This window comes from Oncorhynchus masou, chromosome 15 (genome assembly GCF_036934945.1).
Source record: "Oncorhynchus masou masou isolate Uvic2021 chromosome 15, UVic_Omas_1.1, whole genome shotgun sequence".
Lineage (NCBI taxonomy): Eukaryota > Metazoa > Chordata > Actinopteri > Salmoniformes > Salmonidae > Oncorhynchus > Oncorhynchus masou.
In genome coordinates, this window is record NC_088226.1 from 52213384 (window position 1) to 52240141 (window position 26758).

The following is a 26758-nucleotide window of genomic DNA, read 5'->3' on the forward strand; positions in this document are numbered from 1 at the left end:
ATGGGACTCGAAATTGAGCTCAGGTACATCCTGTTTCCATTGATCATCCTTGAGATGTTTCTACAACTTGGAGTACACCTGTGGTAAATTCAATTGATTGGACATGATTTGGAAAGGCACACACCAGTCTGTATAAAAAAAAGGTCCCACAGTTGAAAGTGCATGTCAGAGCAAAAATCAAGACATGAGGTTATAGGAATTTTCCGTAGAGATCCGAGACGGGATTGTGTCGAAGCACAGATCTGAGGGAAGGGTACTAAAAAAAATGTCTGCAGCATTGAAAGTCCACAAGAACACAGTGGCCTGCATCATTCTTAAATGAAAGAAGTTTGGAATCACCAAGACTCTTCCTAGAGCTGGCCGCCTGGCCAAACTGAGCAATCAAGGGAGAAGGGTCTTGGTCAGAGAGGTGACCAAGAACCTGATGGTCACTCTGACAGCGTTCTAGAGGACAACCATCTCTGCAGCACTCCACCAATCAGGCCTTTATGGTAGTGTCCAGATGGAAGCCACTCTTCAGTAAAAGGCACATGATAGCCCGCTTGGAGTTTGCCAAAAGGCGCTTAAATACTCTCAGACCATGAAAAACAAGAGTCTATGGTCTTATGAAACATAGACTGAACTCTTTGGCCTGAATGCCAAGCGTCACGTCTGGAGGAAACCTGGCACCATCCCTACGGTAAAGCATGGTGGTAGCAGCATCATGCTGTGGGGATGTTTTTCAGCGCCATGGACTGGGAGACTAGTCAGGTGAACGGAGCAACTAGTCAGGTGAAAGATGAACGGAGCCAAGTAGAGAGAGATTCTTGATGAAAACCTGCTCCAGAGCACTCAGGACCTCAGACCGGGGTGAAGATTCACCTTCCAACAGGACAACAAACCTAAGCACACAGCCAAGACAATGCAGGATTGGCTTTGGGACAAGATTCTGAATGTCCTTGAGTGGCCCAGCCAGAGCCTGGATTTGAATCAATCGATCAGCTCTGGAGACCTGAAAATAGCTGTGCAGCAACGTTCCCCATCCAACCTGACAGAGCTTGAGAGGAATGAATGAATGAATATATATATATATAGCGATTTTGTGTATGACTGTGGAAGACAAACTATCAATCACTCAGACCATGTATTTTCAAGAAGAAACTGTTCCTAAGAAACTGCTCTCTATTAGTGATGCACTGATGAGACATTTTATCCAATACCGATATTTCCTTGCCCAAAAAACCCGATAGCGATATAGAAATAAAAAAATTTAAAAAGTACTTTTAAGCAGTCGAGTACAGTTAAATAGTTAAACACCCATGGACGCAGCGGTCTAAAGCACTGAATCTCAGTGCAAGAGGCATCACAACAGTCCCTGGTTTGAATCCACGCTGAATCACATCCGGCCGTGATTGGGAGTCCCATAGGGCGGCGCATAATTGGCCCAGAGTCTTCCGGGTCTGATTGGGGTAGGCAATCATTGTAAATAAGAATTTGTTCTCAACTGACTTGCCTAGATAAATAAAAGGTTACACACACACACACATAAATAAGTTGTTGGCATTTGTGTATGTTTTACTGGTAATGGGAACAATCAAAACCTATTTCTTTCACTTACTTGCTGTGCTGTTTCATTGTTTATCTGTTCAGTCGTTTCATTCTCAACCAGGATTTCTATGGAACGCCATGTGGGTCTTTGCTATGGAACGCCATTTGGGTCTTTGCGTGTCAAAAAATACCATTTCACACTATTTGACAAGTCAAATAAGCTTGCTGACCAATCAGGACCTGAATATGACTGCACATCACATAATAATTTAATGCATTGATTCATTTTTACGTAGCTATTACACTATCACTCGTATTTCATATGTCACAACGATTCATCTGCTATGATGCTGGTAAAGTTGTCTTGCGCACCTACAGTGCTGGTCATTAAAAATGGATGCAAACAATGTTCTTCAACAAAAACATAGCAAAACGACAAACTGTTAAAGTAGCGATAGTTAGCTAGCTAACTATATAGCTAGGTATCATCATCTAAAATAACCATAATTTATAAAGACAGTTCTTATTTATTTTATTAATGGTGGTTGGGCCCCATCTATGTGAAGCTAGCCACAATAAGGATTAGGCACAAAAGCGGAATTTGCGGTTAGCCTTCAAAATAAAAGTATTTATATTAATTTGCACCACTGTCAAACTTTTATTTTGAAGGCTAACTGCAAATTCCACTTTTGTGCCTAATCCTTATTGTGGCAAGCTTCACAACACATAACCCGGTGCGTTCGAGCCTCACTAGCCAGATGAAGCTTGCTTGCTGCTTATAATGTTAGCTTTGGGTAACAGGTTTAAGTAGCTGGATAGCTATTTATTGTCACGAATTGAAGTTTAATTTCAATAGGTGAACAACAAGTGGCAACCTAGCTAATACTTATCCACAAGGATTCTTTGCTAACAATAATGAAAATGACTGCAGTTTTTACTGGTCATTGTTTTCAGGCTGATTGTATTGGTGCGAGCTAAGAACCAAGCTAAAGCTAGCTACCCCAGAAGTTGTGGTCGAACAAATTATGTATTACCAACGCGTTATCGTAAACACATCGTTCGTGGCCTGGGTTTGCTTGTTTGCAGATTTTTTTGTACAGCATTAACAGTGCTACTGTATCTTTGACACACAAATACCCAAATGGGAGTATGCATGTTGTGTAGCTAATAGCAGTGATGCTATTACTGTGTAACTCCGGTAGGGCAACATCTGAAAAATAGTGCATTTGGTAGTGTGTACCGGTGCTCAACCAGTCGGCGAAAACCAACATCACCCATGACAGAGAACAGTTGATTGTCTAGGGCAATGAATTCACTTATCTTGGCTTTAATGGATTTCGCCTTTGAGATGTCTCACTGAAATTTTCAAATGACTGCTCGATCCACACAGCAGACATCTTGGGCTAGTTTAGGAATGCTGTGTTGCACATACAGCGCAAAATTTTACATGGTGTCATTATGTCACGTACCTACGTTATATAGGTATGCACATCAGCCTTGACATCGGTTTTGCACATCAGCGTTAAACTAGACATCGGGCCGATACCAATGTTGGCATTTTTAGCTAATATCGGACGATATCAATATGTTCACCGATATATCGTACATCCCTACTCTCTATGTATCCCCTCTTGATTGCGAATTCTTCTGTATCTTACATAGCAGGTTTAAAAGAGACACATGCCGGACAAGTTTAGCAACGCAATGGATTATGGTGATTGTAGTTAGAAAACTTGGTAATTATGCTAAACTATGTAGAACATTGGCCTGTTGGAAACGACAACTCCCTAATACAATCACACTGTTCGGGCATATGATCAGATTTGCAGTGCAATGAGAGCATTGAGCTCAGGAAAACCAAAAAGGAATTCAAATAATTGAACCAACATCTGTCAATTAGTTGTTTAAAAAACAAAAAATGACCGACATTCCGGTTAAACCGCTCAGCAGTGCCAGAGGCATATGGGGCCAGAGTCTCATACACTCATAATCTGAGACAGTTGCACCAGTCACATGCACCACGGGTGTCTCCTCTACTCAGTTTACCCAGCAGAGAGATGGTTTAAAGCTCTGCTTACCGGTCAAAGTCACCTTGAAATTGTGTGGGGGTGATGAGCCCCTTGTATTGAATGGGACAGGAAGAGAAGGGGGAGATGCAGGCCTCATGGTCTGCCCTCCCAAAACCCCATCCTCCTGGGCAGACCCCCAGCCACACACAACTGTAGTGCTGAACTAACACCACTCAATTAAAATGATGATAACAGAGCACACAGGGCTATGTCCCTCTAAGGCCAGATGTTAAAAACTCATGATGCTATTATTCACCAAATGAATCCCTCTCCCACGTGATTGAATAAGAGTTGTGTTAAAGCCAAATGTATTTTTTCCTCAGATGTATCACACTATCATTTTAGCACTGTACTAATGTGGCTTATGACATGCGCTTTCTCACTCTAAATCAAAGCATGAAAATTACACAGAACTAGATAGCGAATATAATGAGCTCAGTGTGTCAGACCCCAATATCACAACAGCACATGAATACAACACTATAAATGACTAATTGATTAGTTGACAAAGAGTAGGGGAGAGCAGGTACAATCGTAACACGTTCAATTTATCCAAACAGAAGCGGTCTCAGTACAAGTCCATTTCGGTTCTCTCCCTGCTTGAAAAGTCTTGCAATTTGCATGTTCGATGGGCGAATAGTTTTTCCAACCAGCTGAATTTTTCTTATACTGCCCTGAGCATCAATTCCCAATAATTCAAACACGCATAATAATCATCACTACATGTTGGCTAAACATTGACATGATTTGACAATTTACACTATTGTTGTCTCTTGTTAGAGGCAAGTGAGGTTGTCATGGCTGCTGAGTTAGGGGCAATTGTAACGCAGTGTTAAAATGAACCGGAGCCAAATGATAAAATATATTAACTTTAGGATTGTATGAATTATACAGTGCCTTCAGAAAGTAGTCGGACCCCTTGACTTTTTCCACCCTTTGTTACGCTACAGCCTTATTCTAAAATAGGGGGGGGGGGGAGAAAAAAAATTGAACTCCACACAATACCCCATAATGACAAAGCGAAAACATTTCTAAAACCCTGTTTTTGCTTTGTCATTATTGGGTATTGTATGTAGTTTAAAAAAATAATAATAATTTGAATAAGGCTGTAACGTAACAAAACGTGGAAAAAGTCAAGGGGTCTGAATACTTTCCAAATGCACTAAGTGTAATGTAATAATGAAATGCATTTTAGGAATTGGGTGCCTAACGTGTAATGACTTTAGGCTTCTACAAACAAAGCACATTAGGCTATCGGCTAGCTAGTGAACGCTGGCAGTTAATCAATAAAGACAATTAAGTTCGGCAATATGCTTAGTTACAGCCTCCGTACAGTTGAAGTCGGAAGTTTAAATACATTTAAAAACTTAGTTACACAATTCCTGACACTTAATCCTAGTAAAAAGTCTCTGTCTTAGGTCAGTTAGGATCACCAATTTATTTTAGAATGTGAAATGTCAGAATAATAGGAGGGAGAATGATTTACATCAGCTTTTATTTCTTTCATCACATTTCCAGTTGGTCAGAAGTTTACATGCACTCAATTAGTATTTGGTAGCATTGCCTTTAAAGTTTTTAACTTGGGTCAAATGTTTTGAATAGGCTTCCACAAGTTTCCCACAATAAGTTGGGTGAATTTTGGCCCATTCCTCCTGACAGAGCTGGTGTAACTGAGTCAGGTTCGTAGGCCTCCTTGCAAATATTGTACATTTCTCCAAAAAGTACAATATTTGTCCCCATGTGCAGTTGCAAACCATAGTCTGGCTTTTTTATGGCAGTTTTGGAGCAGTGACTTCTTCCTTGCTGAGCGGCCTTTCAGGTTGTCGATATAGAACTCGTTTTACTGTGGATATAGATTCTTTTGTACCGGTTTCCTCCAGCATCTTCCCAAGGTCCTTTGCTGTTGTTCTGAGATTGATTTGCACTTTTCGCACCAAAGTATATTCATCTCTATGAGACAGAACACGTCTCCTTCCTGAGCAGTAGGATTGGTCCCATTGGGTTTATACTTGCATACTACTGTTTGTACAGATAAACGTGGTACCTTCAGGCATTTGGAATTGCTCCTAAGGATGAACCAGACTTGTGGAGGTCTACAATTTTATTCAGAGGTCTTGGCTGATTTCTTTTGATTTTCCCATGATGTCAAGCAAAGAGTTTGAAGGTAGGCCTCGAAATCCAGCCACAGGTACACCTCCAATTGACTCAAATTAGGTCAATTAGCCTATCAGAAGCTTCTAGAGCCTTGACATAATTTTCTGGAATTTTCCAAGCTGTTTAAAGGCACAGTCAACTTAGTGTATGTTAACTTCTGACCCACTGGAATTGTGATACAGTGAATTGTAAGTGAAATAATCTGTCTGTAAACAATTGTTGAAAACATTTCTTGTCAGGCACAAAGTAGATATCCTAACCGACTTGCCAAAACTATAGTTTGTTAACAAGAAATTTGTGGAGTGGTTGAAAAACGAGTTTCAATGACCTAAGTGTATGTAAACATCCGACTTCAACTGTATGGCTAAGTTACATGTTGCTGATAAGCTTAAAAATGGAATGTATGAAATAGCATAGAAATTGAGGTTACATGACATATAAAATCCATTTAGGGATGAGAAGAGTTGCAGGGACAAGAGTGGAGTCACATTTACAGAGCGCACCAGCACAACAGGAAGAACCCAGCAGGTGTGTTTTCAATGTGATTGTCAGAGGACGTAGAAAGTGCCAGCAGAGAGTATTAAAAGGTACGACGCTATAATTGTGTGTAAATCTCTATTGGATTGCACTCATTATCCTGGGGTTGTACTGCGCAGGAAAGGTGTAAAGTTCCATTTTTAAAAAATTAAAAAGAAGCTTGGCTGAAAACAAAAATGTAACAATATTAACATGATTCTACAAATTTGTTTTAAATCAGTTTTTTAATCCGAACTGTGCCAAGACATCTTAAGAGAACACAATCTCTCCACCTTTATCCACATTCAGCGCATGATCCCAAAAACCACAGATTGGAGGGGAAAATCACAGACAGGAGATTGCCATGGCATGTAGACAAACACTAGTATTTTCACACTGCAAAATAAAATAACTTCAGCTGAGATTTTAAGTTTGGTCAATGCCCCATTGTTTTAACCCTATGAGCAATGGATTTGAAATGTGTGCTCATGTAAAACCATTAACTTTGCTCCTGACTGGAAATAGATCAGAGACAAAATAAATATGCCAGGTCATGGTGAATCATGGCCACAGTCAGCCTTCAATTGATGTGACCAGATCTCACAAACTTGATAGAATTAAGTACCAAATACAGACCAACTACAGCCTACTCATTAGTCATTACCCAGTCTTCATTCACCATGGTTGTTATTGGAAGGAAGCCTTGAAAGCCCCTCTGTGAGGCAGGCTGGCAGCACCACCAGACTGGCAGGGAGAGAGTTTAGCTCTAATCTTGGCCAGTTGGCCTCACCTGATTTAACCCCATGTTGTCCAGATTAACACTAAGAAGGAAGCCTGGACAAAGGAGGTTCACCAGCCAACGCACAAACCATAGGAGGAACTGAGCAACCCAGAATGTGAATCATCTTTTTAACAAGCTATTACAGGTAGGCACAGTCTACATTATTCAGAGGACATGGGATTGCCCTGCCAGAGAGAGAGAAATATATAAAGACATGTTGTATGGCTGTAAACCAGCTAAATACCGCAAATTGATGCTCTGAAAATCTGCATTAGGGCGTGAAACATCTGCCAAAAAGTTCCTACTAATCCTATAATGGAGAAGGAGTTCAAGTTGTCAAAAACATGACAGAATCACAAGGCCAGGACGATGATTCAGCCCAGTCTGGAGGAATAGCACTAATTGAACTGTCTTCGACTGTGGTCTGCTGTATCTGTGACTCCGTTCTTAAAGCTCTGACCGCCAGTGAGGCGTTACAATGCACCGTCTGTGTAGGAGACGCACGCTGCGTCTGGATAGCATGCGCAGCAACCCCCCCATAGTAAGAACCCATCTTAGACCTACCTAATAATCACAAAAGAAAAATGGTCTGTCTGATCATTATGACAGATTATGGTTTATTTACCTTGTAAAAAGCAAAGACTCCAAAGGCAGTCCAGTGTGTCCAGGGCAGGCTTTGACAAGATGCAAATTATAGGGCCTAGGGGATAGAGCCCAAGTAGCGACGCTAAATAACTTCATACTGTCTGAAAATAAAAAAGGTATGAGGACACCACTTCCGAGTGTTTGACATAGCAACTAGAGGTCGACCGATTAATTAGAGCCGATTTCAACTTTTCATAACAATCGGAATTCGGTAACTAGGCAAGTCAGTTAAGAACACATTCTTATTTTCAATGACATCCTAGGAACGTTGGGTAAACTGCGTTGTTCAGGGGCAGAACGACAGATTTTCACCTTGTCAGCTTGGGGGAACCAATCTTGCAACCTCACAGTTAACTACTCCAACACAATTACGACCTGCCTCTCTATCATTGCCTGTTACGTGAATGCAGTAAGCCAAGGTAAGTTGCTAGTTAGCATTAGACTTATCTTATAAAAAACAATCAATCATAGTCACTAGTTAACTATACATGGTTGATGATATTACTAGATATTATCTAGCGGGTCCTGCGTTGCATATAATCTGACTGAGCATACAAGCATTTACAGTGCCTTGCAAAAGTATTCGGCCCCCTTGAACTTTGCGACCTTTTGCCACATTTCAGGCTTCAAACAAAGATATAAAACTGTATTATTTTGTTTAGAATCAACAAGAAGTGGGACACAATCATGAAGTGGAACGACATTTATTGGATATTTCAATTTTTAACAAATCAAAAACTGAAAAATTGGGTGTGCAAAATTATTCAGCCCCTTTACTTTCAGTGCAGCAAACTCTCTCCAGAAGTTCAGTGAGGATCTCTGAATGATCCAATGTTGACCTAAATGACTAATGATGATAAATACAATCCACCTGTGTGTAATCAAGTCTCCGTATAAATGCACCTGCACTGTGATAGTCTCAGAGGTCCGTTGAAAGCGCAAAGAGCATCATGAAAAACAAGGAACACACCAGGCAGGTCCGAGATACTGTTGTGAAGAAGTTTAAAGCCGGATTTGGATACAAAAAGATTTCCCAAGCTTTAAACATCCCAAGGAGCACTGTGCAAGCGATAATATTGAAATGGAAGGAGTATCAGACCACTGCAAATCTACCAAGACCTGGCCGTCCCACTAAACTTTCAGCTCATACAAGGAGAAGACTGATCAGAGATGCAGCCAAGAGGCCCATGATCACTCTGGATGAACTGCAGAGATCTACAGCTGAGGTGGGAGACTCTGTCCATAGGACAACAATCAGTCGTATATTGCACAAATCTGGCCTTTATGGAAGTGGCAAGAAGAAAGCCATTTCTTAAAGATATCCATAAAAAGTGTTGTTTAAAGTTTGTCACAAGCCACCTGGGAGACACACCAAACATGTGGAAGAAGGTGCTCTGGTCAGATGAAACCAAAATTGAACTTTTTGGCAACAATGCAAAACATTATGTTTGGCGTAAAAGCAACACAGCTCATCACCCTGAACACACCATACCCACTGTCAAACATGGTGGTGGCAGCATCATGGTTTGGGCCTGCTTTTCTTCAGCAGGGACAGGGAAGATGGTTAAAATTGATGGGAATATGGATGGAGCCAAATACAGCACCATTCCTGAAGAAAACCTGATGGAGTCTGCAAAAGACCTGAGACTGGGACGGAGATTTGTCTTCCAACAAGACAATGATCCAAAACATAAAGCAAAATCTACAATGGAATGGTTCAAAAATAAACATATCCAGGTGTTAGAATGGCCAAGTCAAAGTCCAGACCTGAATCCAATCGAGAATCTGTGGAAAGAACTGAAAACTGCTGTTCACAAATGCTCTCCATCCAACCTCACTGAGCTCGAGCTGTTTTGCAAGGAGGAATGGGAAAAAATTTCAGTCTCTCGATGTGCAAAACTGATAGAGACATACCCCAAGCGACTTACAGCTGTAATCGCAGCAAAAGGTGGCGCTACAAAGTATTAACTTAAGGGGGCTGAATAATTTTGCACGCCCAATTTTTCAGTTTTTGATTTGTTAAAAAAGTTTGAAATATCCAATAAATGTCGTTCCACTTCATGATTGTGTCCCACTTGTTGATTCTTCACAAAAAAAATACAGTTTTATATCTTTATGTTTGAAGCCTGAAATGTAGCAAAAGGTCAAAGTTCAAGGGGGCCGAATACTTTCGCAAGGCACTGTAATCTGACTGAGCATACAAGTATCTGACTGAGAGGTGGTAGGCAGAAGCAGGCGCGTAAACATTCATTCAAACAGCACTTTCGTGCATTTTTCCAACAGCTCTTCGTTGTGCGTCAAGCATTGCGCTGTTCATGTCTTCAAGCCTATCAACTCCCGAGATGAGGCTGGTGTAACCGAAGTGAAATGGCTAGCTAGTTAGCACGCGCTAATAGCGTTTCAAACGTCCTTCGCTCTGAGCCTTCTAGTAGTTGTTCCCCTTACACTGCATTGGTAACGCTGCTTCGATAGTGTTGCTGGTTCGAGACCAGGGAGGAGCAAGGAGAGGGACGAAAGCTATACTGTTACACTGGCAATACTAAAGTGCCTATAAGAACATCCAATAGTCAAAGGTTAATGAAATACAAATGGTATAGAGGGAAATAGTTCTATAATAACTACAACCTAAAACTTCTTACCTGGGAATATTGAAGTCTCATGATAAAAGGAACCACCAGCTTTCATATGTTCTCATGTTCTGAGCAAGGAACTGAAACGTTAGCTTTCTTACATAGCACATATTGCACTTTTACTTTCTTCTCCAACACTTTGTTTTTGCATTATTTAAACCAAATTGAACATGTTTCATTATTTACTTGAGGCTAAATTGAATTTATTGATGTATTATATTAAGTTAAAATAAGTGTTCATTCAGTATTGTTGTAATTGTCATTATTACAAATAAATTAGATGTAAAAAAATAAAATAAAAAATATTGTCCGATTAATCGGTATCGGCTTTTTTGGTCCTCCAGTAAATTGGTATCGGCGTTGAAAAATCATAATCGGTCGACCTCTAATAGCAACCTCATGTTGCACTGTTTTATATCAGAGAAATCCCCTGACAGTATCTCTAAAAACATACAGTTGGTCAGTTTGCAAAACAAGTGTAGACAAAATCAGGTTAAGCCATCATAAACCACAACAAACTCTTTCGTTCAATATTAGGTCCAATGGCCTGACATGCCTCAGCCAATGACCTATACTATTTACCATAAAACTGCACAACTAAAAGCTTAAACATGACCAATGGATTTACACGGTAAATCTGTGCAGATGAAGCAAAAATAAACAAATGCATGCAATCCAACGCTGCAGGCACTCTGGAAATGCAGTAGTGCCTCCACCTATCAAATCCCTGTTCACTTGTGATTCCTCCTGATATACCTCTCATTGATTGTTTTACCATATTTCCTTTGTTTTGTCCCATGTAATTTACTTGGGCAGGGCAGCATTTCCCCTCAATGTTCCCAGTCTTCCCCTGGGAATGCATGGGAACACACGTTACGAACCAAACCCTCTGTCTCCATGACCCTGTCTACCTCCCTCCACTCTCTCCCTGCTCAACACCTCCCTGAGCCATACCTGCTAGCACAACTTCCCTTTATTAAAGACGACATCCACCCACACAATCCTGTGATATCACACCCCTCTACTCACTGAGGAGAAGGATTTCATGTTGGGTGCTGTGAACTAAATGCAATGGCAGGTCTCAGCTGTGATTCAACATCCGTGTCCTTAATTGAACTCTCTCAAACTCTGTCACTCTTCATTGCACAAAACGACAAGCCAGACTTTAACCATGATCATATCCCTCCCTGTTAACAGCTGTTGCAGTCAACAGAACATAACCTAGCCTATAAGACATCTGTTATGAAAAAGAATGCTAGAATAACTGTTGATAGCCTGTGTGCTCAGCATGGTAACATTTTGTAGACACACTGCTTCCATTCACAAACCCTCTCCAGTGGATCAGTCTCAGTCAGTTAGCTGCTGGGGAAATGCCAACCCCATGTAATAAGATGTGTTAGTCTCAGGCTTTAGGTCTCAAAGCCATGGATGAATGCCAACATGCCAGGCAGACAGATAGTACTTTGACATGTGAACAGATAAATGTGTAATGCACACATATGGCCTACAGTAACAGTCCATCAGAGCCTAAAATCATGTCAAAATCACACCTGTCATTCCTTCACTACAGACAGGCCCAGATGTGTTTTTTGCATCATTGCAATGTGGTTAGTTTCCTTTCTGAATACTCTCTGGAGTACGCTTACATGCACACTAATAACTCAATATTAAACTGATTATGGTAGTAGGCAGAGTATGGCGTTAGTCATGCAAACACCTTATCTTCATCAGCTTAAGGTCATAATCTAAGTAAGCACACGGCGATTAAAATACCTGCTTTCCTGAATAATCATTCTAATTATTATGACATGTAAACAGCTTAAAAATCAGTGTTTCAGCTGTGTATTTGATCTGCCGCATGTGCCAGCACTAATCAAACTATTATATTAACCTGACTCAATATCTAGGTAGGAACCAGAAGGTATCAGGGCTAAATGAATTTCATTCATAAAAAGAGACAAGACAGACGACGTCGGTGTTACTGTGCTACAGATGCAAATTCAACCTACTGTATGTAACTAGAGATGCCTTTCAGTGAACCAGAGACTCCGGGGAATAAATAATCCAATCAGGTCTTGAAGGGATTCCTGATAGAGATTTAAGAGTAAAACAATATGGAATGAGCATTTTGAATCAAGTTGGTGCCCGTATAGCACACAGTTCAAATATAAGGGATAAGGGCATAACACATGCAGCCAGACAATCAGACTATGCCCGCATGGCCGATTAATTAGGGCCGATTTCAAGTTATAACAATCGGTAATCTGCCTTTTGGACGCCGATTGTGGCCGATTGCATTGCAACCCACGAGGAGAGTGCATAGCAGGCTGACCACCTGTTACGCGAGTACAGCATCAAAAGGACCTTGTGGCTGCAAAGAGCCACGGAACGTTGCTAGCTAGCATTAAACGTATCTTATAAAAAAAAACAATCACATAATCACTAGTTAACCTAGTAATATCATCAACCATGTGTAGTTAACTAGCTTGTCCTGCGTTGCATAAAATCAACGCGCAGGGCCTGTTAATTTATCATCGAATTACAGCTTGTCAACTTCACCAAATAGGTGATGATTTAACAAAAACACATTTGCAAAAAAAGCACTACAATTTTTTTTTTTTTTGCACAAATGTATCCAACCATAATTTAATGCCTTTCTTAAAATCAATACACAGAAGTATATATTTTTTGAACCTGCAAATTCATGTTAGCAGGTAATATTAACGAGGGAAACTATGTCACATCTCTTGCATTCAGTGCAAGGAGAGTCAGGGTATATGCAGCATTTTGGGCCGCCTGGCTCGTTGCGAACTGCGTGAAGACAATTTCTTCCTAACAAAGACCGTAATTAATTTGCCAGAATTGTACATAATTATGACATAACATTGAAGGTTGTTCAATTTTAAAGCAATATTTAGATTTAGGGATGCCACCCGTTCAATAAAATACAGAACGGTTCCATATTTTACTGAAAGAATAAATGTTTTGTTTTCGAAATTATATTTTCCAGATTTGACCATATTAATGACCAAAGTCATGTATTTCTGTGTTTATTATAATTCAGTCCATGATTTCATATTTGATAGAGCAGTCTGACTGAGCGGTGGTAGGCAGCAGCAGGCTGGTAAGCATCCATTCAAACAGCACTTTACTGCGTTTGCCAGCAGCTCTGAGCAATGCTTGAATCACAGCGCTGTTCATGACTTCAAGCCTATCAACTCCCGAGATTAGGCTGGCAATACTAAAGTGCATATAAGAACATCCAATAGTCATAGGTATATGAAATACAAATGGTATAGAGAGAAAGTCAATGCATTATAATTCCTATAATTACTTCAACCTAAAACTTCATAACTGGGAATATTGAAGACTCATGCTTTCATGTGCTCATGTTGTGAGCATGGAATTTAAATGTTAGCTTTTTTACATGGCACATATTGCACTTTTACTTTCTTCTCCAACACCATGTTTTTGCATTTAAACCAAATTGAACATATTTCATTATTTATTTGAGACTAAATTTATTGTAATTATGTGTTATATTAAGTTAAAATAAGTGCTCATTGTTCAATCAGTATTGTTGTAATTGTCATTATTATAAATAAATATCTGGAAAATTATTTTTTAATTAATAAAAATAAAAAGATTACGCCGATTAATCGCTTTTTTTGGTCCTCAGATAAATCGGTATCGGCGTTGAAAAATCATAAAATCGGTCAACCTCTAAAATCAGACAGCATAGGCTAATGTCTTTACAGCACAACTCAAAATATTTTAATTGCAGAAGCTTGGCCAAATTAGGCATTTTACAGCATGGTGCAGTAGGTTAGGTTCATGAGACCTTTATTATACATACAGCTCTTGCAATCAAGCAATAAGAGCCTCACAAACTGAACTGTAAGCTATTGCCCGAATATACACTGCTCAAAAAAAATAAAGGGAACACAATGCAACTCCAAGTCAATCATACTTCTGTGAAATCAAACTGTCCACTTAGGAAGCAACACTGATTGACAATAAATTTCACATGCTGTTGTGCAAATGGAATAGACAACAGGTGGAATTATAGGCAATTAGCAAGACACCACCAATAAAGTTGTGGTTCTGCAGGTGGTGACCACAGACCACTTCTCAGTTCCTATGCTTCCTGGCTGATGTTTTGGTCACTTTTGAATGCTGGCAGTACTTTCACTCCAGTGGTAGCATGAGACAGGGTCTACAACCCACACAAGTGGCTCAGGTAGTGCAGCTCATCCAGGATGCCACATCAATGCGAGCTGTGGCAAGAAAGTTTGCTGTGTCTGTCAGCGTAGTGTCCAGAGCATGGAGGCGCTACCAGGAGACAGGCCAATACATCAGGAGACGTGGAGGAGGCCGTAGGAAGTCAACAACCCTCCGCCTTTATGCAAAGAGGAGCAGGAGGAGCACTGCCAGAGCTCTGCAAAATGACCTCCAGCAGGCCACAAATGTGCATGTGTCTGCTCAAACGATCAGAAACAGACTCCATGAGGGTGGTATGAGGGCCCGACGTCCACAGGTGGGGGTTGTGCTTACAGCCCAACACCATGCAGGACGTTTGGCATTTGCCAGAGAACACCAAGATTGGCAAATTCCCCACTGGTGCCCTGTGCTCTTCACAGATGAAAGCAGGTTCACACTGAGCACATGTGACAGACGTGACAGAGTCTGGAGACGCCGTGGAGAACATTCTGCTGCCTGCAACATCCTCCAGCATGACCGGTTTGGCGGTGGGTCAGTCATGGTGTGGGGGTGGCATTTCTTTGGGGGGGCTGCACAGCCCTCCATGTGCTCGCCAGAGGTTGCCTGACTGCCATTAGGTAACGAGATGAGATCCTCAGAACCCTTGTGAGACCATATGCTGGTGCGGTTGGCCCTGGGTTCCTCCTAATGCGAGACAATGCTAGACCTCATGTGGCTGGAGTGTGTCAGCAGTTCCTGCAAGAGGAAGGCTTTGATGCTATGGACTGGCCCGCCCGTTCCCCAGACCTGAATCCAATTGAGCACATCATGTCTCGCTCCATCCACCAACGCTACGTTGCACCACAGACTGTCCAGGAGTTGGCGGATGCTTTAGACCAGGTCTGGGAGGAGATCCCTCAGGAGACCATCCGCCACCTCATCAGGAGCATGCCCAGGCGTTGTAGGGAGGTCATACAGGCACGTGGAGGCCACACACACTACTGAGCCTCATTTTGACTTGTTTTAAGGACATTACATCAAAGTTGGATCAGCCTGTAGTGTGGTTTGAGTGTGACTCCAAATCCAGACCTCCATGGGTTGATAAATTTGATTTCCATTGATAATTTGTGTGTGATTTTGTTGTCAGCACATTTAACTATGTAAAGAAAAAAGTATTTAATAAGAATATTTAATTAATTCAGATCTAGGATGTGTTATTTTAGTGTTCCCTTTATTTTTTTGAGCAGTGTACATACTATTGTCTTTTCAGGGCACAGTAACAGAATCAGTAACAGAATCATTCAAGGAAAAACCGTAGTAAATGCACATTTTATCAACAAAACAGGTTCAAAGGTTAATCATACTGAAGTGAACCCATATAAGCCACATCAGTCACATGTTGAATAAATCTTCAATATATTGTTCTCTTCCCTCAAACTACATAACAGTGCAGTTCTCTCTATCACTGTTAGAGATCAATGTAATTGGTATGAAACAGGCTCATCACTTCTTTGACTAGCTATCATATTGGCAGCAACACTGCAGTCTTCGCAACTATACATTTTAGAATGATTAGGGGGAGAAGCTGCCCCATTGGTAGGATACTGGGGGTGACCAAACGTTTTATGGGCAACACCCATGTAACTGGAATACATGTCAAAGGAGTTCAATGTCCCTGGTGAGGAATATTTCGATAGGTGCAGATTATTTTCTCACTAACCAAATAACGTGGAACAGATTTTTGCTGCAGTAACATGGTAGCTAGATATAGTCACAAAAATAATTTGGACGATAAACCGCTTGGGCAAGCCGGGTGATGTAGCCAGGGGCCTGGCTGTCAGAGGGCAAGCCAGACCAGACAGAACATGACAAAGACCGTACCTGGAATAAGCCCCCCCACGTCTGTTCAATGGGTGGGTAGTTTGTTATATTTGGGAGAAGAAAAATGCTTTTTTTCCTCAAGTCTACTATTGTTTAACTATTTGACTTGCGCAATCTCATTGCAAAATGGGAACAATGCTGGTCAAGCAGCTTGAGGAGTCACTCAGACCCAGCCATAAATAAATAAACACTCGAGCTTTAAAACCAAGTTAAGCGAAATGTGTACGTGCATTGTTTCATGCTGGTAGCCATCATATCCATAAAAGCATCAAGAGAAAAATATTACAGGTGGTTACTTGCGTTATACCCTCCTGTCTCCACCTTTTTGGGGGGGATAGCTAACGTTAGCTAGCTTGCTAGTCTATGTGTGAACTAAGACGGGTGTGATAGACTCCCTTTTCAAACATAAAACAATAACTGATCAATCAAGCCCCTGTTAGAAACAGTGTTATGATAACAAGTACTAGACAAAGATACGCAAATTATCCCCTTTGCCTGGCGGACATTTCTACACGTCTTGCCTATTGTTTACCGTCTGTAGTACTATGGTAAAGGTGCATGCCAGGCTTAGCTGGCTAGCAGCTTACACAATGCTAAGGTAACCGAGCACCTTCATCGAATTCGTGCTAAATTTTGGCAAGCGTGTTATCAACACAAGAACAAAGAAGAGAGCAACATGGTTTATATCAATAGCAAACTTACCCAAAGCTCCGTTCCCCAAGTCATTGTGGACTCCCCTGGTTGCTAAACCCCCAGATTGTCAGTGTATTCCACGCGCTAAATTCGCCAATGTTGCGTTTCCAATCGTCTGCTGTCGTCTGTGGTATACACTCCTTGCTCACATCCTGAGGAGCTGTCTAAATTCAGCTCTTGCGAAGGAAGTTGGGATCTAGGATTCAGAGAACCGGGAGGTTCAGGTTCGCCAATAAAATGTTAAATGCATGCATGTTATTCCTTATTATTTAGTCATCAACAAAATAGTTATATAACTTTAATTCAACACATAAAATAATTACATTTGCTATTCTAGAACTATGCTGATGACATTATCCTCTGCACAGTATTTTTTAAATTCCAAAAAAATTGGTGGGAAGAGGAAGACTTTCTGAATAAATTGCATCATCAATTCATTAATTTTGTTGAAATATTCATATTAGCTGCTATCGACCACAATCACTTTGATGATTTTGTTAGAATAATTTGGCCTCAAAAGTTATCCACGATAAGTAATTAACCTTTCATTTATTAAACTTACTGTTGAATATAATGAATTTATAAATATACATTTAGTGGGCAACGTCAGGGGACTAATGTCACCTTTTTTATGATTTGCACCGACGCCTATAAACTCTGCGATTGATAAACAAGCTTAATCTATTTTATTGATTAGCAAATGGCGCCATTTAGTGGTATGTATGGAGTATAGGCCAATCAGATAGGCGCATTAAGGGATCCTTTTTGTTTCTGTCAAGACATTAACCGTGTAACACCTATACACAGAGTTATTTTGAAACACGTCTAATATATTTTACGCCGCTAAATAGTCATGTAAAGATGCCTATCAATGTAAGTAGCTACTTTGCTGCACACAGTCCAAATTATTTGTGATATTGCTGATATTATGTCTGTCTACTGTAAATATTAGTAGTTGGTTTTATATTCACACTTTCGGACATCCAACAGACATTCACAGAACAGCGCAAACTGGCTCTAACCAGAATAGAAAGAAGAGTGGGAGGCCCCGGTGCACAACTGAGCAAGAGGACAAATACATTAGAGTGTCTAGTTTGAGAAACAGAGGCCTCACAAGTCCTCAACTGGCAGCTTCATTGAATAGTACCCGCAAAATAACAGTCTCTATGTCAACAGTGAAGAGTCAACTCCGGGATGCTGGCCTTCTAGGCAGAGTTCCTCTGTCCAGTGTCTGTGTTCCATTGCACCTCTAAATCTTTTATTTTTATTGGCCAGTCTGAGATATGGCTTTTTCTTTGCAACTCTGCCTAGAAGGCCAGCATCTCGGAGTCGCCTCTTCACTGTTGACGTTGAGACTGGTGTTTTGCGGGTAATATTTAATGAAGCTGCCAGGTGAGGACTTGTGAGGTGTCTGTTTCTCAAACGAGACACTCTAATGTACTTGTCCTCTTGCTCAGTTGTGCACCGTGGCCTCCCACTCCTCTTTCTATTCTGGTTAGGGCCAGTTTGTGCTGTCTGTGAAGGGAGTAGCACACAGCGTTGTACGAGATCTTCAGTTTCTTGGCAATTTCTTGCATAGAATAGCCTTAATTTCTCAGAACAAGAATAGACTGACGAGTTTCAAAAGAAAGTTCTTTGTTTCTGGCCATTTTAAGCCTGTAATCGAACCCACAAATGCCGATGCTCTAGGTTCTCAACTAGTCCAAAGAAGGCCAGTTTTATGGCTTTTTTAATCAGGACAACAGTTCTCAGCTATGCTAACATAATTGCAAAAGGGTTTTCTAATGATCTATTAGCCTTTTAAAATGATCAACTTGGATTAGCTAACACAATGTGCCATTGGAACACAGTAGTGATGGTTGCTGATAATGGGCCTCTGTACGCCTATGTAGATATTCCATTAGAAAACAGCCATTTCCAGCTACAATAGTCATTTACAACATTAACAGTGTCTACTCTGTATTTCTGATCAATTTGATGTTATTTTAATGGACAAAAAAATGTGCTTTTCTTTCAAAAACAAGGCCATTTCTAAGTGACCCCAAACTTTCGAACAGTGGTGTACGTACAGTATACAGGGTATATATATATTTCCATGGGTATTGAAAGATACCAGAGGGTGGATAACAAAAAAAGCATTAATATAAGAAGTAGACGGTACATGTTTGGTTTTTGGGCTAAATGCATACATTATGATTTGCCTCTGAACTGTATATGAACCCCTCTGTATTCTACTGGCACTAACCATTAAAAACTTGGATTTGAACCAGGCTGTCCCTATGCTATTTGCTCTCTTTCGCTTTTAAACTGCTAGCACAAAGCCTACCTGAAAATTTGGTTTTTCACAAAAGATCATGGAAAAATATATAAACTGGCCCAAATCAGCTCTACATAATTCAGCAGGGAGATGTGCAACAACCACACATTATACCCATTATTTATAATTATCCGTTATTTAACGAGGCAAGTCAGTTAAGAACAAATTCTTATTTTCAATGACGGCCTAGGAACAGCTGGTTAACTGACTGTTCAGGGGCAGAACGACAGATTTGTACCTTGTCAGCTCAGGGATTTGAACTTGCAACCTTCCGGTTACTAGTCCAACGCTCTAATTATACCAGTGTAGAAACTACGCCACCTACATAGGTATTACCAAATCCCTTTCAATTCACATTCCTTACAGAAATAACTATTTCCAAACCTTTTAAAACATTCAGAAAGACAGTGGTCTTAGAATGGTATTTATACTTTAAAATACATGTTTTATGTGAATGAATATGGATGAAAGAATTCTGCCAGTGTTTTAATGTCTTACTTTCATCTTTTTGTCTTTACCTTCAACTCTATATATCCAAGTGAGCCTACCCATTGATCAAACGTATAACAGACAGACAATGCTCAAAGGAGTTGTTTGTGATATCTACACTCAGTTGCCACTTTATTAGGTTCATCACCATATTCACGAAAATAAATTGCTCCTACATACACCAAGTCCAGTGGTCTTGGCTTGCTAGACATTAAAGCATGCAGATAAGTATTCAGGTTTTATGTTACCGTTTGTTTGCACTTTAGAGTGTTCAAAATTACAGCACAGTCTGTGATGGTCTTTTGTAACTCAGGAAAATTCCAAAACAGTTTTTTTAATCATTCCAACACTCAGCTTGCAGTTACTGAAATTAAACTCCAACTGGACTTAAAAACTCCTTTCCCAGTTTCATCAACTGTTTTTAATTCACACTGTTCCAGATGCAAAGGGGGTTGTAACTAATAAAGTGATCCCTGACCACTGTATCTATAGACTTTCCAGAATTTTTTCTGGGTATACCCGGGGTATTAAACAATTTGCTGTAAGTGTTGAACCTCAGGACAAAAAGCCTGAAAAAGGAAATACTGATACCGGAAAATACATTTTGGGAGGTATAATGTACTTTGATGTAGGTTTGATGTACCTACTGTAGTTGTTGTAATTCATGTGCCATAATCCTGTGCCATAATCCCACATGGTGATCTCATGGAACCTTTCTGTTTTTCTGTTTTAGCCATTAGGGGAGGTGTTATTTTTATTCTGCATTAGGCTAACAGGAAATACAGAAAAAAGGAGGGAAATTCTCAGACTTACAGTAGATTACAACAAGGTTGACTAGGTGTTTTTGAGATAAACTTTTGTCTCCAATAGGTCATGTAAAGCAGAAAGACGATCTTTGGGGGACCCTTTGCTACAGGGTGTGGGAAGGGGACAAAGCACAGACAGTGAGAGAACAATGTAGTATGCAACTGTGAGGGACAGATTTTGTCTTTGAAGCACAACCTTTAAAATGATGGGTTCCAGAAAGCGTCTTTAAATATGTCAACAATGCATAAAAATGTGGTCCTCTTTTTGTTCCAGTCTTCAATGCGAAACAAGACTGCTCAATGTGTGCTTTGCATCATCCAGAGAAAACTGATGATCATCTGACCAACTGGGTTTGTCTTTGTGTAATATAACAGTAGGCTCATGTAAACTCATGTAGTTTCATCCTTCAAGACAATTAGAAGTATGAAACTTTGTCTTGAAACTCTTTTATCAGGGTTATCCTTGTGTTTTTGCTAGGGTTGCACATTTTGGGGAATATTCAGAGGTGGAAACTTTCCGTGGGAATTAATGGGAATACATGTAAATTAATATTAATACCATTTAAATGTAGATGTTTTTTTGCAATGGATATATTAGCCATATCATATGGAGACAGAAACATAAACCTTTTACCTTATCATAAGTAGACAAATTGCAAATGATGAAATCCTTCCAATATAAAAAAAACAGCAATTTAGTTACGAATTGAACTTTAATTAAATGAGTTGACTCTTCACATGGGATGATTTCACTGAACAACAAAAGAAAGGGAATATTGAATGATCCCCAATGATCCCCAGCACCTCTTCATCCTCAGATGGCTGAAGAAATTTGGCTTGGCCCCTAAAACCCTCACAAACCTGTCGGGCTGTATCACCGCCTGGTACGGCAACTGCACCACCCACAACCAAAGGGCTCTCCTGAGGGTGGTTTGCCCAACGCATCACCAGGGGCAAACTACCTGCCCTCCAGGACACCTACAGCACCCAATGTCACAGGAAGGCCAAAAAGACCATCAAGGACATTAACCACCCGCGCCACGGCCTGTTCACCCCGCTATCATCCAGAAAGCGAGATCAGGTCAAAGCTGGTACCGGGAGACTGAAAAACAGCTTCTATCCCAAGGTCATCAGACTGTTAAATAGCCATCACTAGCCGGCTACCACCCGGTTATTCAACCCTGCACCTTAGAGGCTGCAGGGTTGAATAACTGGGTGGTAGCCGGTTATCACTGGCCACTGTAATAATGGAACACTTGTCACTTTAATAATGTTTAAATAATGTTTACATATGGCTTTACTCATCTCATATGTATATACTGTTTTCTATTCTACTGTATTTTAGTCAATGCCACTCCAACATTGCTCAATCTAACATTTATATATTTCTTAATTCCATTCTTTTACTTTTAAATTTGTGTGTATTGTTGTGAATTATTAGATACAACTGCACTGTTGGAACACAAGCATTTTGCTACACTTGCAATAACATCTGCTAAATATGTGTACGTGACCAATAAAATGTGATTTATAACAACCATGTCATCCATTCATTGCTTTTCAGGGGTTTGAGGATCAAAGGCAGACTACGTCCTATTTATAGCTCATCTAAGTCAACTCTGTGGAACGTTGACCCGTTCACACCTAGCATGCCCAGGTGTCCAGAACGCTGTTTACACACAAGCATATCAGCAGGCAACCTATGGCAACGTTTGGCACAGATTCTGTCAGGCCGAGCTAAACAGCAGCCAGTGTCTTCATACTTGATGAGCACCAGTGTGCACGGAAGGCGATTGCTAAGTGCCTCTTCAGTTTTAGATGATGCCCTCCAGCCAATTCACAATGATGTATTCCAGGCAGAGGGGGCTGGTGGGAGGAGCTATAGGAGGACTGGCTCATTGTAATGACTGGAATGGAATTAAGGGAACGGTATCAAACATATGGAAACCACGTTTGACTCCATTCCATCTGTACCATTCTATCCATTACAATGAGTCGATCCTCCTATAGCTCCTCCCACCAGCCTCTACTGATTCCAGGCTAACCTACGAAACAGCCAGTCATGCCAACAAAGGTAGGTAGAAACTCCATATAACTCAGCAATGTCAGTGTATACACTAGTTTTCCATTTGTGCTGTATTGTACCAGCCATCTGACTATGGTGGCCCTTGCAGGTATATTTTAATACTTCAATACTTACAGAAGTGGGTGGAGAGAATGCAGTAAAGAGGCACACCCAGAGAAACAAAAAGATGTTGGTTACGGACCGTCTACGCATGCTGTTAGACAATGGATACTAACTTGAGCGGTCTCCCTTCGCTGGAATGAGCCTGCCCTATGGAGACATCCCCTCAGCAGGCTGAGTAACAAGTAGAGAGGGTGCTCTGCTCTGTCAGTGATGGATGCTCTTAATGCATGCCTGTCACTCATCTAAATATCCAACCTCAAATTTGGCAGCAAGGGAAATGTCTTGGTCCAGTGCATTGTAATAATGAAGTATGTATAAATAAGAATAGGTGTTATAATCATCATAATGACTTGGTGCACTCTTCTCTGTTGCAGGCATAGGTCAATTCAACGGACTGTGGTATGTGTTTATTGCTAATGATGTCACTGAGTGGTGGTACAGCCTACCCCCATAACTGTCAAGAAGCAGCTCAGAGCCCAGGATGTGGCCATCCAGAACCAGCTGCCCATGTCTACTTGTTGGAGAGTGGAGGTGCATTCCCTCCTCTTCAGGTGTGAACTAGAATCACTGAGACCAATACAACTAATGAATGACTCACATAAAGATACAACAGAACACTAATACTACTGATCAAATAATTTCATCTGCAGTCTGAGATCTTCCCTGCTAAAGACCAAGGAGGATGCTGTTGATTGTGTGACAGTTTAGTTTTGAAGCATTTACCTATCCTCCTACAAGATGCCATCTTTTTCTTAAAGGTCAGACTTTTACAACTAACTTCATTCTATTTTCATGCAGTCTTTCATTGCTTCATAAAGTACATTCATATTGGAACCTCTTAAATGACATATGTTCAAATAAAATATTAATTACCTGACACATGTTTTAAGCAGAATGTTCAACAAAAGAGCATCAGGACAATAAAGTATTTTTTTGTTTAACCTTTATTTAACTAGACAAGTCAGTTAAGAACAAATTCATATTTACAATGACGGCCTAGGAACAGTGTCTTGTTCAGAACCACAGATTTTTACCTTGTCAGCTCAGGGATTCAATCTAGCAACCTTTCAGTTACTGGCCCAACTATCTAACCACTAGGCTACCTGCTGCCCAAAGTTTAACCCTGTTAATTTGCAAATCAGTTTGGTGTGTTCTGACCAATCATATCTTTCCCTACCAAAACAAGAACCAGATTAAGATGGGCAATCTTTTTGAATGAGAATGGAGAACACAAGGAAAATAAGTCTCTTCAGCTCTTCTGTTTTTACAAAGAGCTTCTCTGAGAGCGGCACATTGCCATGGCAGTGGAATATTCTAGATGCAGAGGGTATTGCAATCTTGATCAGGTGATGGTGCTTAAACAGTCGGTCAGGATACCAGAAATGACTTGTTGAAAACCTTAATAAATCTTGACAGAAAGTTTACTTTAGTTTTTCATTCTTAAGAACTCCACTTAAAGTACAAAAAAATTATAAAGGCAATACATTTTATTCAAGTGTAATTGCCTGATTTGAATGTTTTTCTTCAGGCATCAGGTTGGCAATGTGGTGAGTAATGGGGAGCTAACGCAGAATGCATCATTGAAAGGCAGCCACTCTGTCTAGCTGTGTGACCAGCGAGACATCCCCCTGATATTCTTACAGAACACCGTTCCAACGCCAGAGTGGACCCTTTTCTAAACCCAGGTGTGGCACTGGAGGCCACCCTGAGCATTCACCACAGAATAAAACAACACTTTGTTATGAAGCACAAAAACTGGTGAAGAGGAGCACAGTGAGGCATCTCAACATGCCTTTGTAAACACACAGACATTCCTGTGGAACTCAGCCAGCTCTGTTATATAGCACTATGATTAGAATCAGGCCTTGAATTCAAAACGTCATGTCATCAGAATGTTTCATTAGCTGTTATTTTACATGTGTCATTTAGCAGACACTTATGCGCCCAGTTCTCACACTCATTCTTAAACATGGCTGTAGAATTTCATGTCAGTGTCTTAAAAAGGTTGGCTGGTGTTAGTCAAGGAACAGATCTGTGAGTATTTATCCTTTCTCTCCTGTAGGCAGAGACCAACAGACTAAAGGCCCAGGGTTCCATGACGTCTGCTGTGGCATGGTCTCTGTTCCAAAAATCACTGTCGCCATGGCCCTGACAGTTATGCTATGGTTTGTCCAATATTGCCAGTAGTAGTCACTATGAAAATCTGCCTTGTGCCTACACATCAATTCCTTTATATATTGAAAATACTAACTAAATTGGTCCCTGTCTTTTGTGTGTGGTTTTCTTTATCTCGTGTGTTTCAGGAAGAAATACGGAAAGCAAAAATATGGAAAGAAATATGGAAAGCATACACATAACCATGGTAGCAATTAAAAGGGAACCGTTTGGAGATTATGGGGAAATTATTAGAGGATAGGTGAGGACACAACAGATCACCTGACATAATCCAAACATCACACTGTTGAATTTATGTGCATTTTACATTTACTGTACTTTTCACATTTGTTGATCGCAAAATCTAAAAATACTCTGGATACATTCGGTAACATAAGAATATTCTTGTAAAATGTGGGGTTGGCGCAACATAAAACCCCCAAATTACAAGGGTTTGAGTGAGAGGCTAACTGGTGTCTCCAAGTGGCCACACACCTCCCCAATATGTGCACGGTTCCTAAGTAATTTCAAGGCACTTTTATGACTCAAAAGAAGTCTTCAACTTTGTTTTTTTTTAGCTCTCCTAGCTGTGCCATTGGGGAATCTCCATCTTTGCACAATTACTGTTGTTTACGCAATCCAAAAACAGTCCATTATAAATTTCAATCTGATTAATGTGGGCATAAAGCCCACATGAAAGCGTGTACTATCAAAGCTTGTACTATTGCCAACATGACTAGCTAAATTATAAAATATATCTTACAGTGTTAGGCTTTCACAAAGAAACGGATCATTTTGGTGCGCATAGAATGGAGTCGTGTGCATTCAGATGCTTGGTCCACGGCAAATTTTCTTCACAATGCAACAAATATAGCATTGGTTTGTCCTCAACAGAATGAGCCTATGTCATCTAGTAACTGTACATCAAACATAGTGATCATAAACGTTGACACTGTATATAGCATTGGTTTTATATGGAAATGTGAAGTGCGCGTTCGGATTCACAGGGGTTTGGCTTGTTTGTATGACAAAGCAGTATTTATTATAATCCTCATCCTTTCAAAATACACAGTCCTCGTAATTTACAGCAATTCCCGCAGGAAACCAAACACTTGCAAACTTCTTGTCACATGCAGTGTTCAAGTTCAGAACAGCGGTCAGTCAAAACCCATACAGCGCTGCAAAGCGCAGAGCCAGAACTCTGAAGTCATTTGTAGTATGTTACTTTGCAGCCACTGCGTTCCAATTTAGGTGCTTATCGGTGTCCAAATCTGCCATTTTCAACCCGTATAATGTTGCGAGTGTAAAGGGCTACCAGGAGTGTTTATCCTTTTAGGTTAAAGGAGAGCTCTGCGTTCTTCGTCTGGCAGACTCTGGGATGGAGTGATTCTTCCCCAGGACACAGGGAAGGTAAATCTTTGAGAATCATACCTGACACTTATATAGGTTGACAGAGTATTGGCTGATCCTCACTGACTGGAAGCAGCTGTTGAGGTTTTCCTTGGAAAAACCAAAACTATTAAATAATGGCATAGTTTATTTGCCATTAAAGATGCAGGATTATTGAATGCCACTTGGTAGGTTAACGAAAAAAATAGAGTTGCAAATCCTTTGAGTGGAAATCAGTTTACACATGCCCATTCAATATTTTTCTTCATTCTCATCAGGTTGAGTAATTGCCTGAAAATCAAACAGGAATACCAGCTCT

General features: G+C 40.5%; 1 protein-coding gene and 1 pseudogene across 3 annotated transcripts in view; one reads left to right on the forward strand and one right to left on the reverse strand.

Moving 5' to 3' along the window:
• Nucleotides 1-17278, reverse strand: part of LOC135556425 (formin-binding protein 1-like) — a 79227-nt gene extending 61949 nt beyond the window's left edge. For 2 of the 3 annotated variants that reach the window (XM_064989629.1, XM_064989628.1), the window contains exon 1: nucleotides 17106-17274. In XM_064989629.1, the coding sequence (XP_064845701.1) occupies nucleotides 17106-17129 (24 nt within the window). In that variant the 5' untranslated portion in view covers nucleotides 17130-17274. Of the gene's footprint in view, nucleotides 1-17105 lie in introns of all 3 variants that reach the window. The other variant, XM_064989630.1, reaches the window with a different exon arrangement.
• A 4210-nt stretch (nucleotides 17279-21488) lies between these two features.
• Nucleotides 21489-23588, forward strand: LOC135556876 (methylcrotonoyl-CoA carboxylase beta chain, mitochondrial-like; annotated as a pseudogene).
• Nucleotides 23589-26758: the final 3170 nt, after the last annotated feature.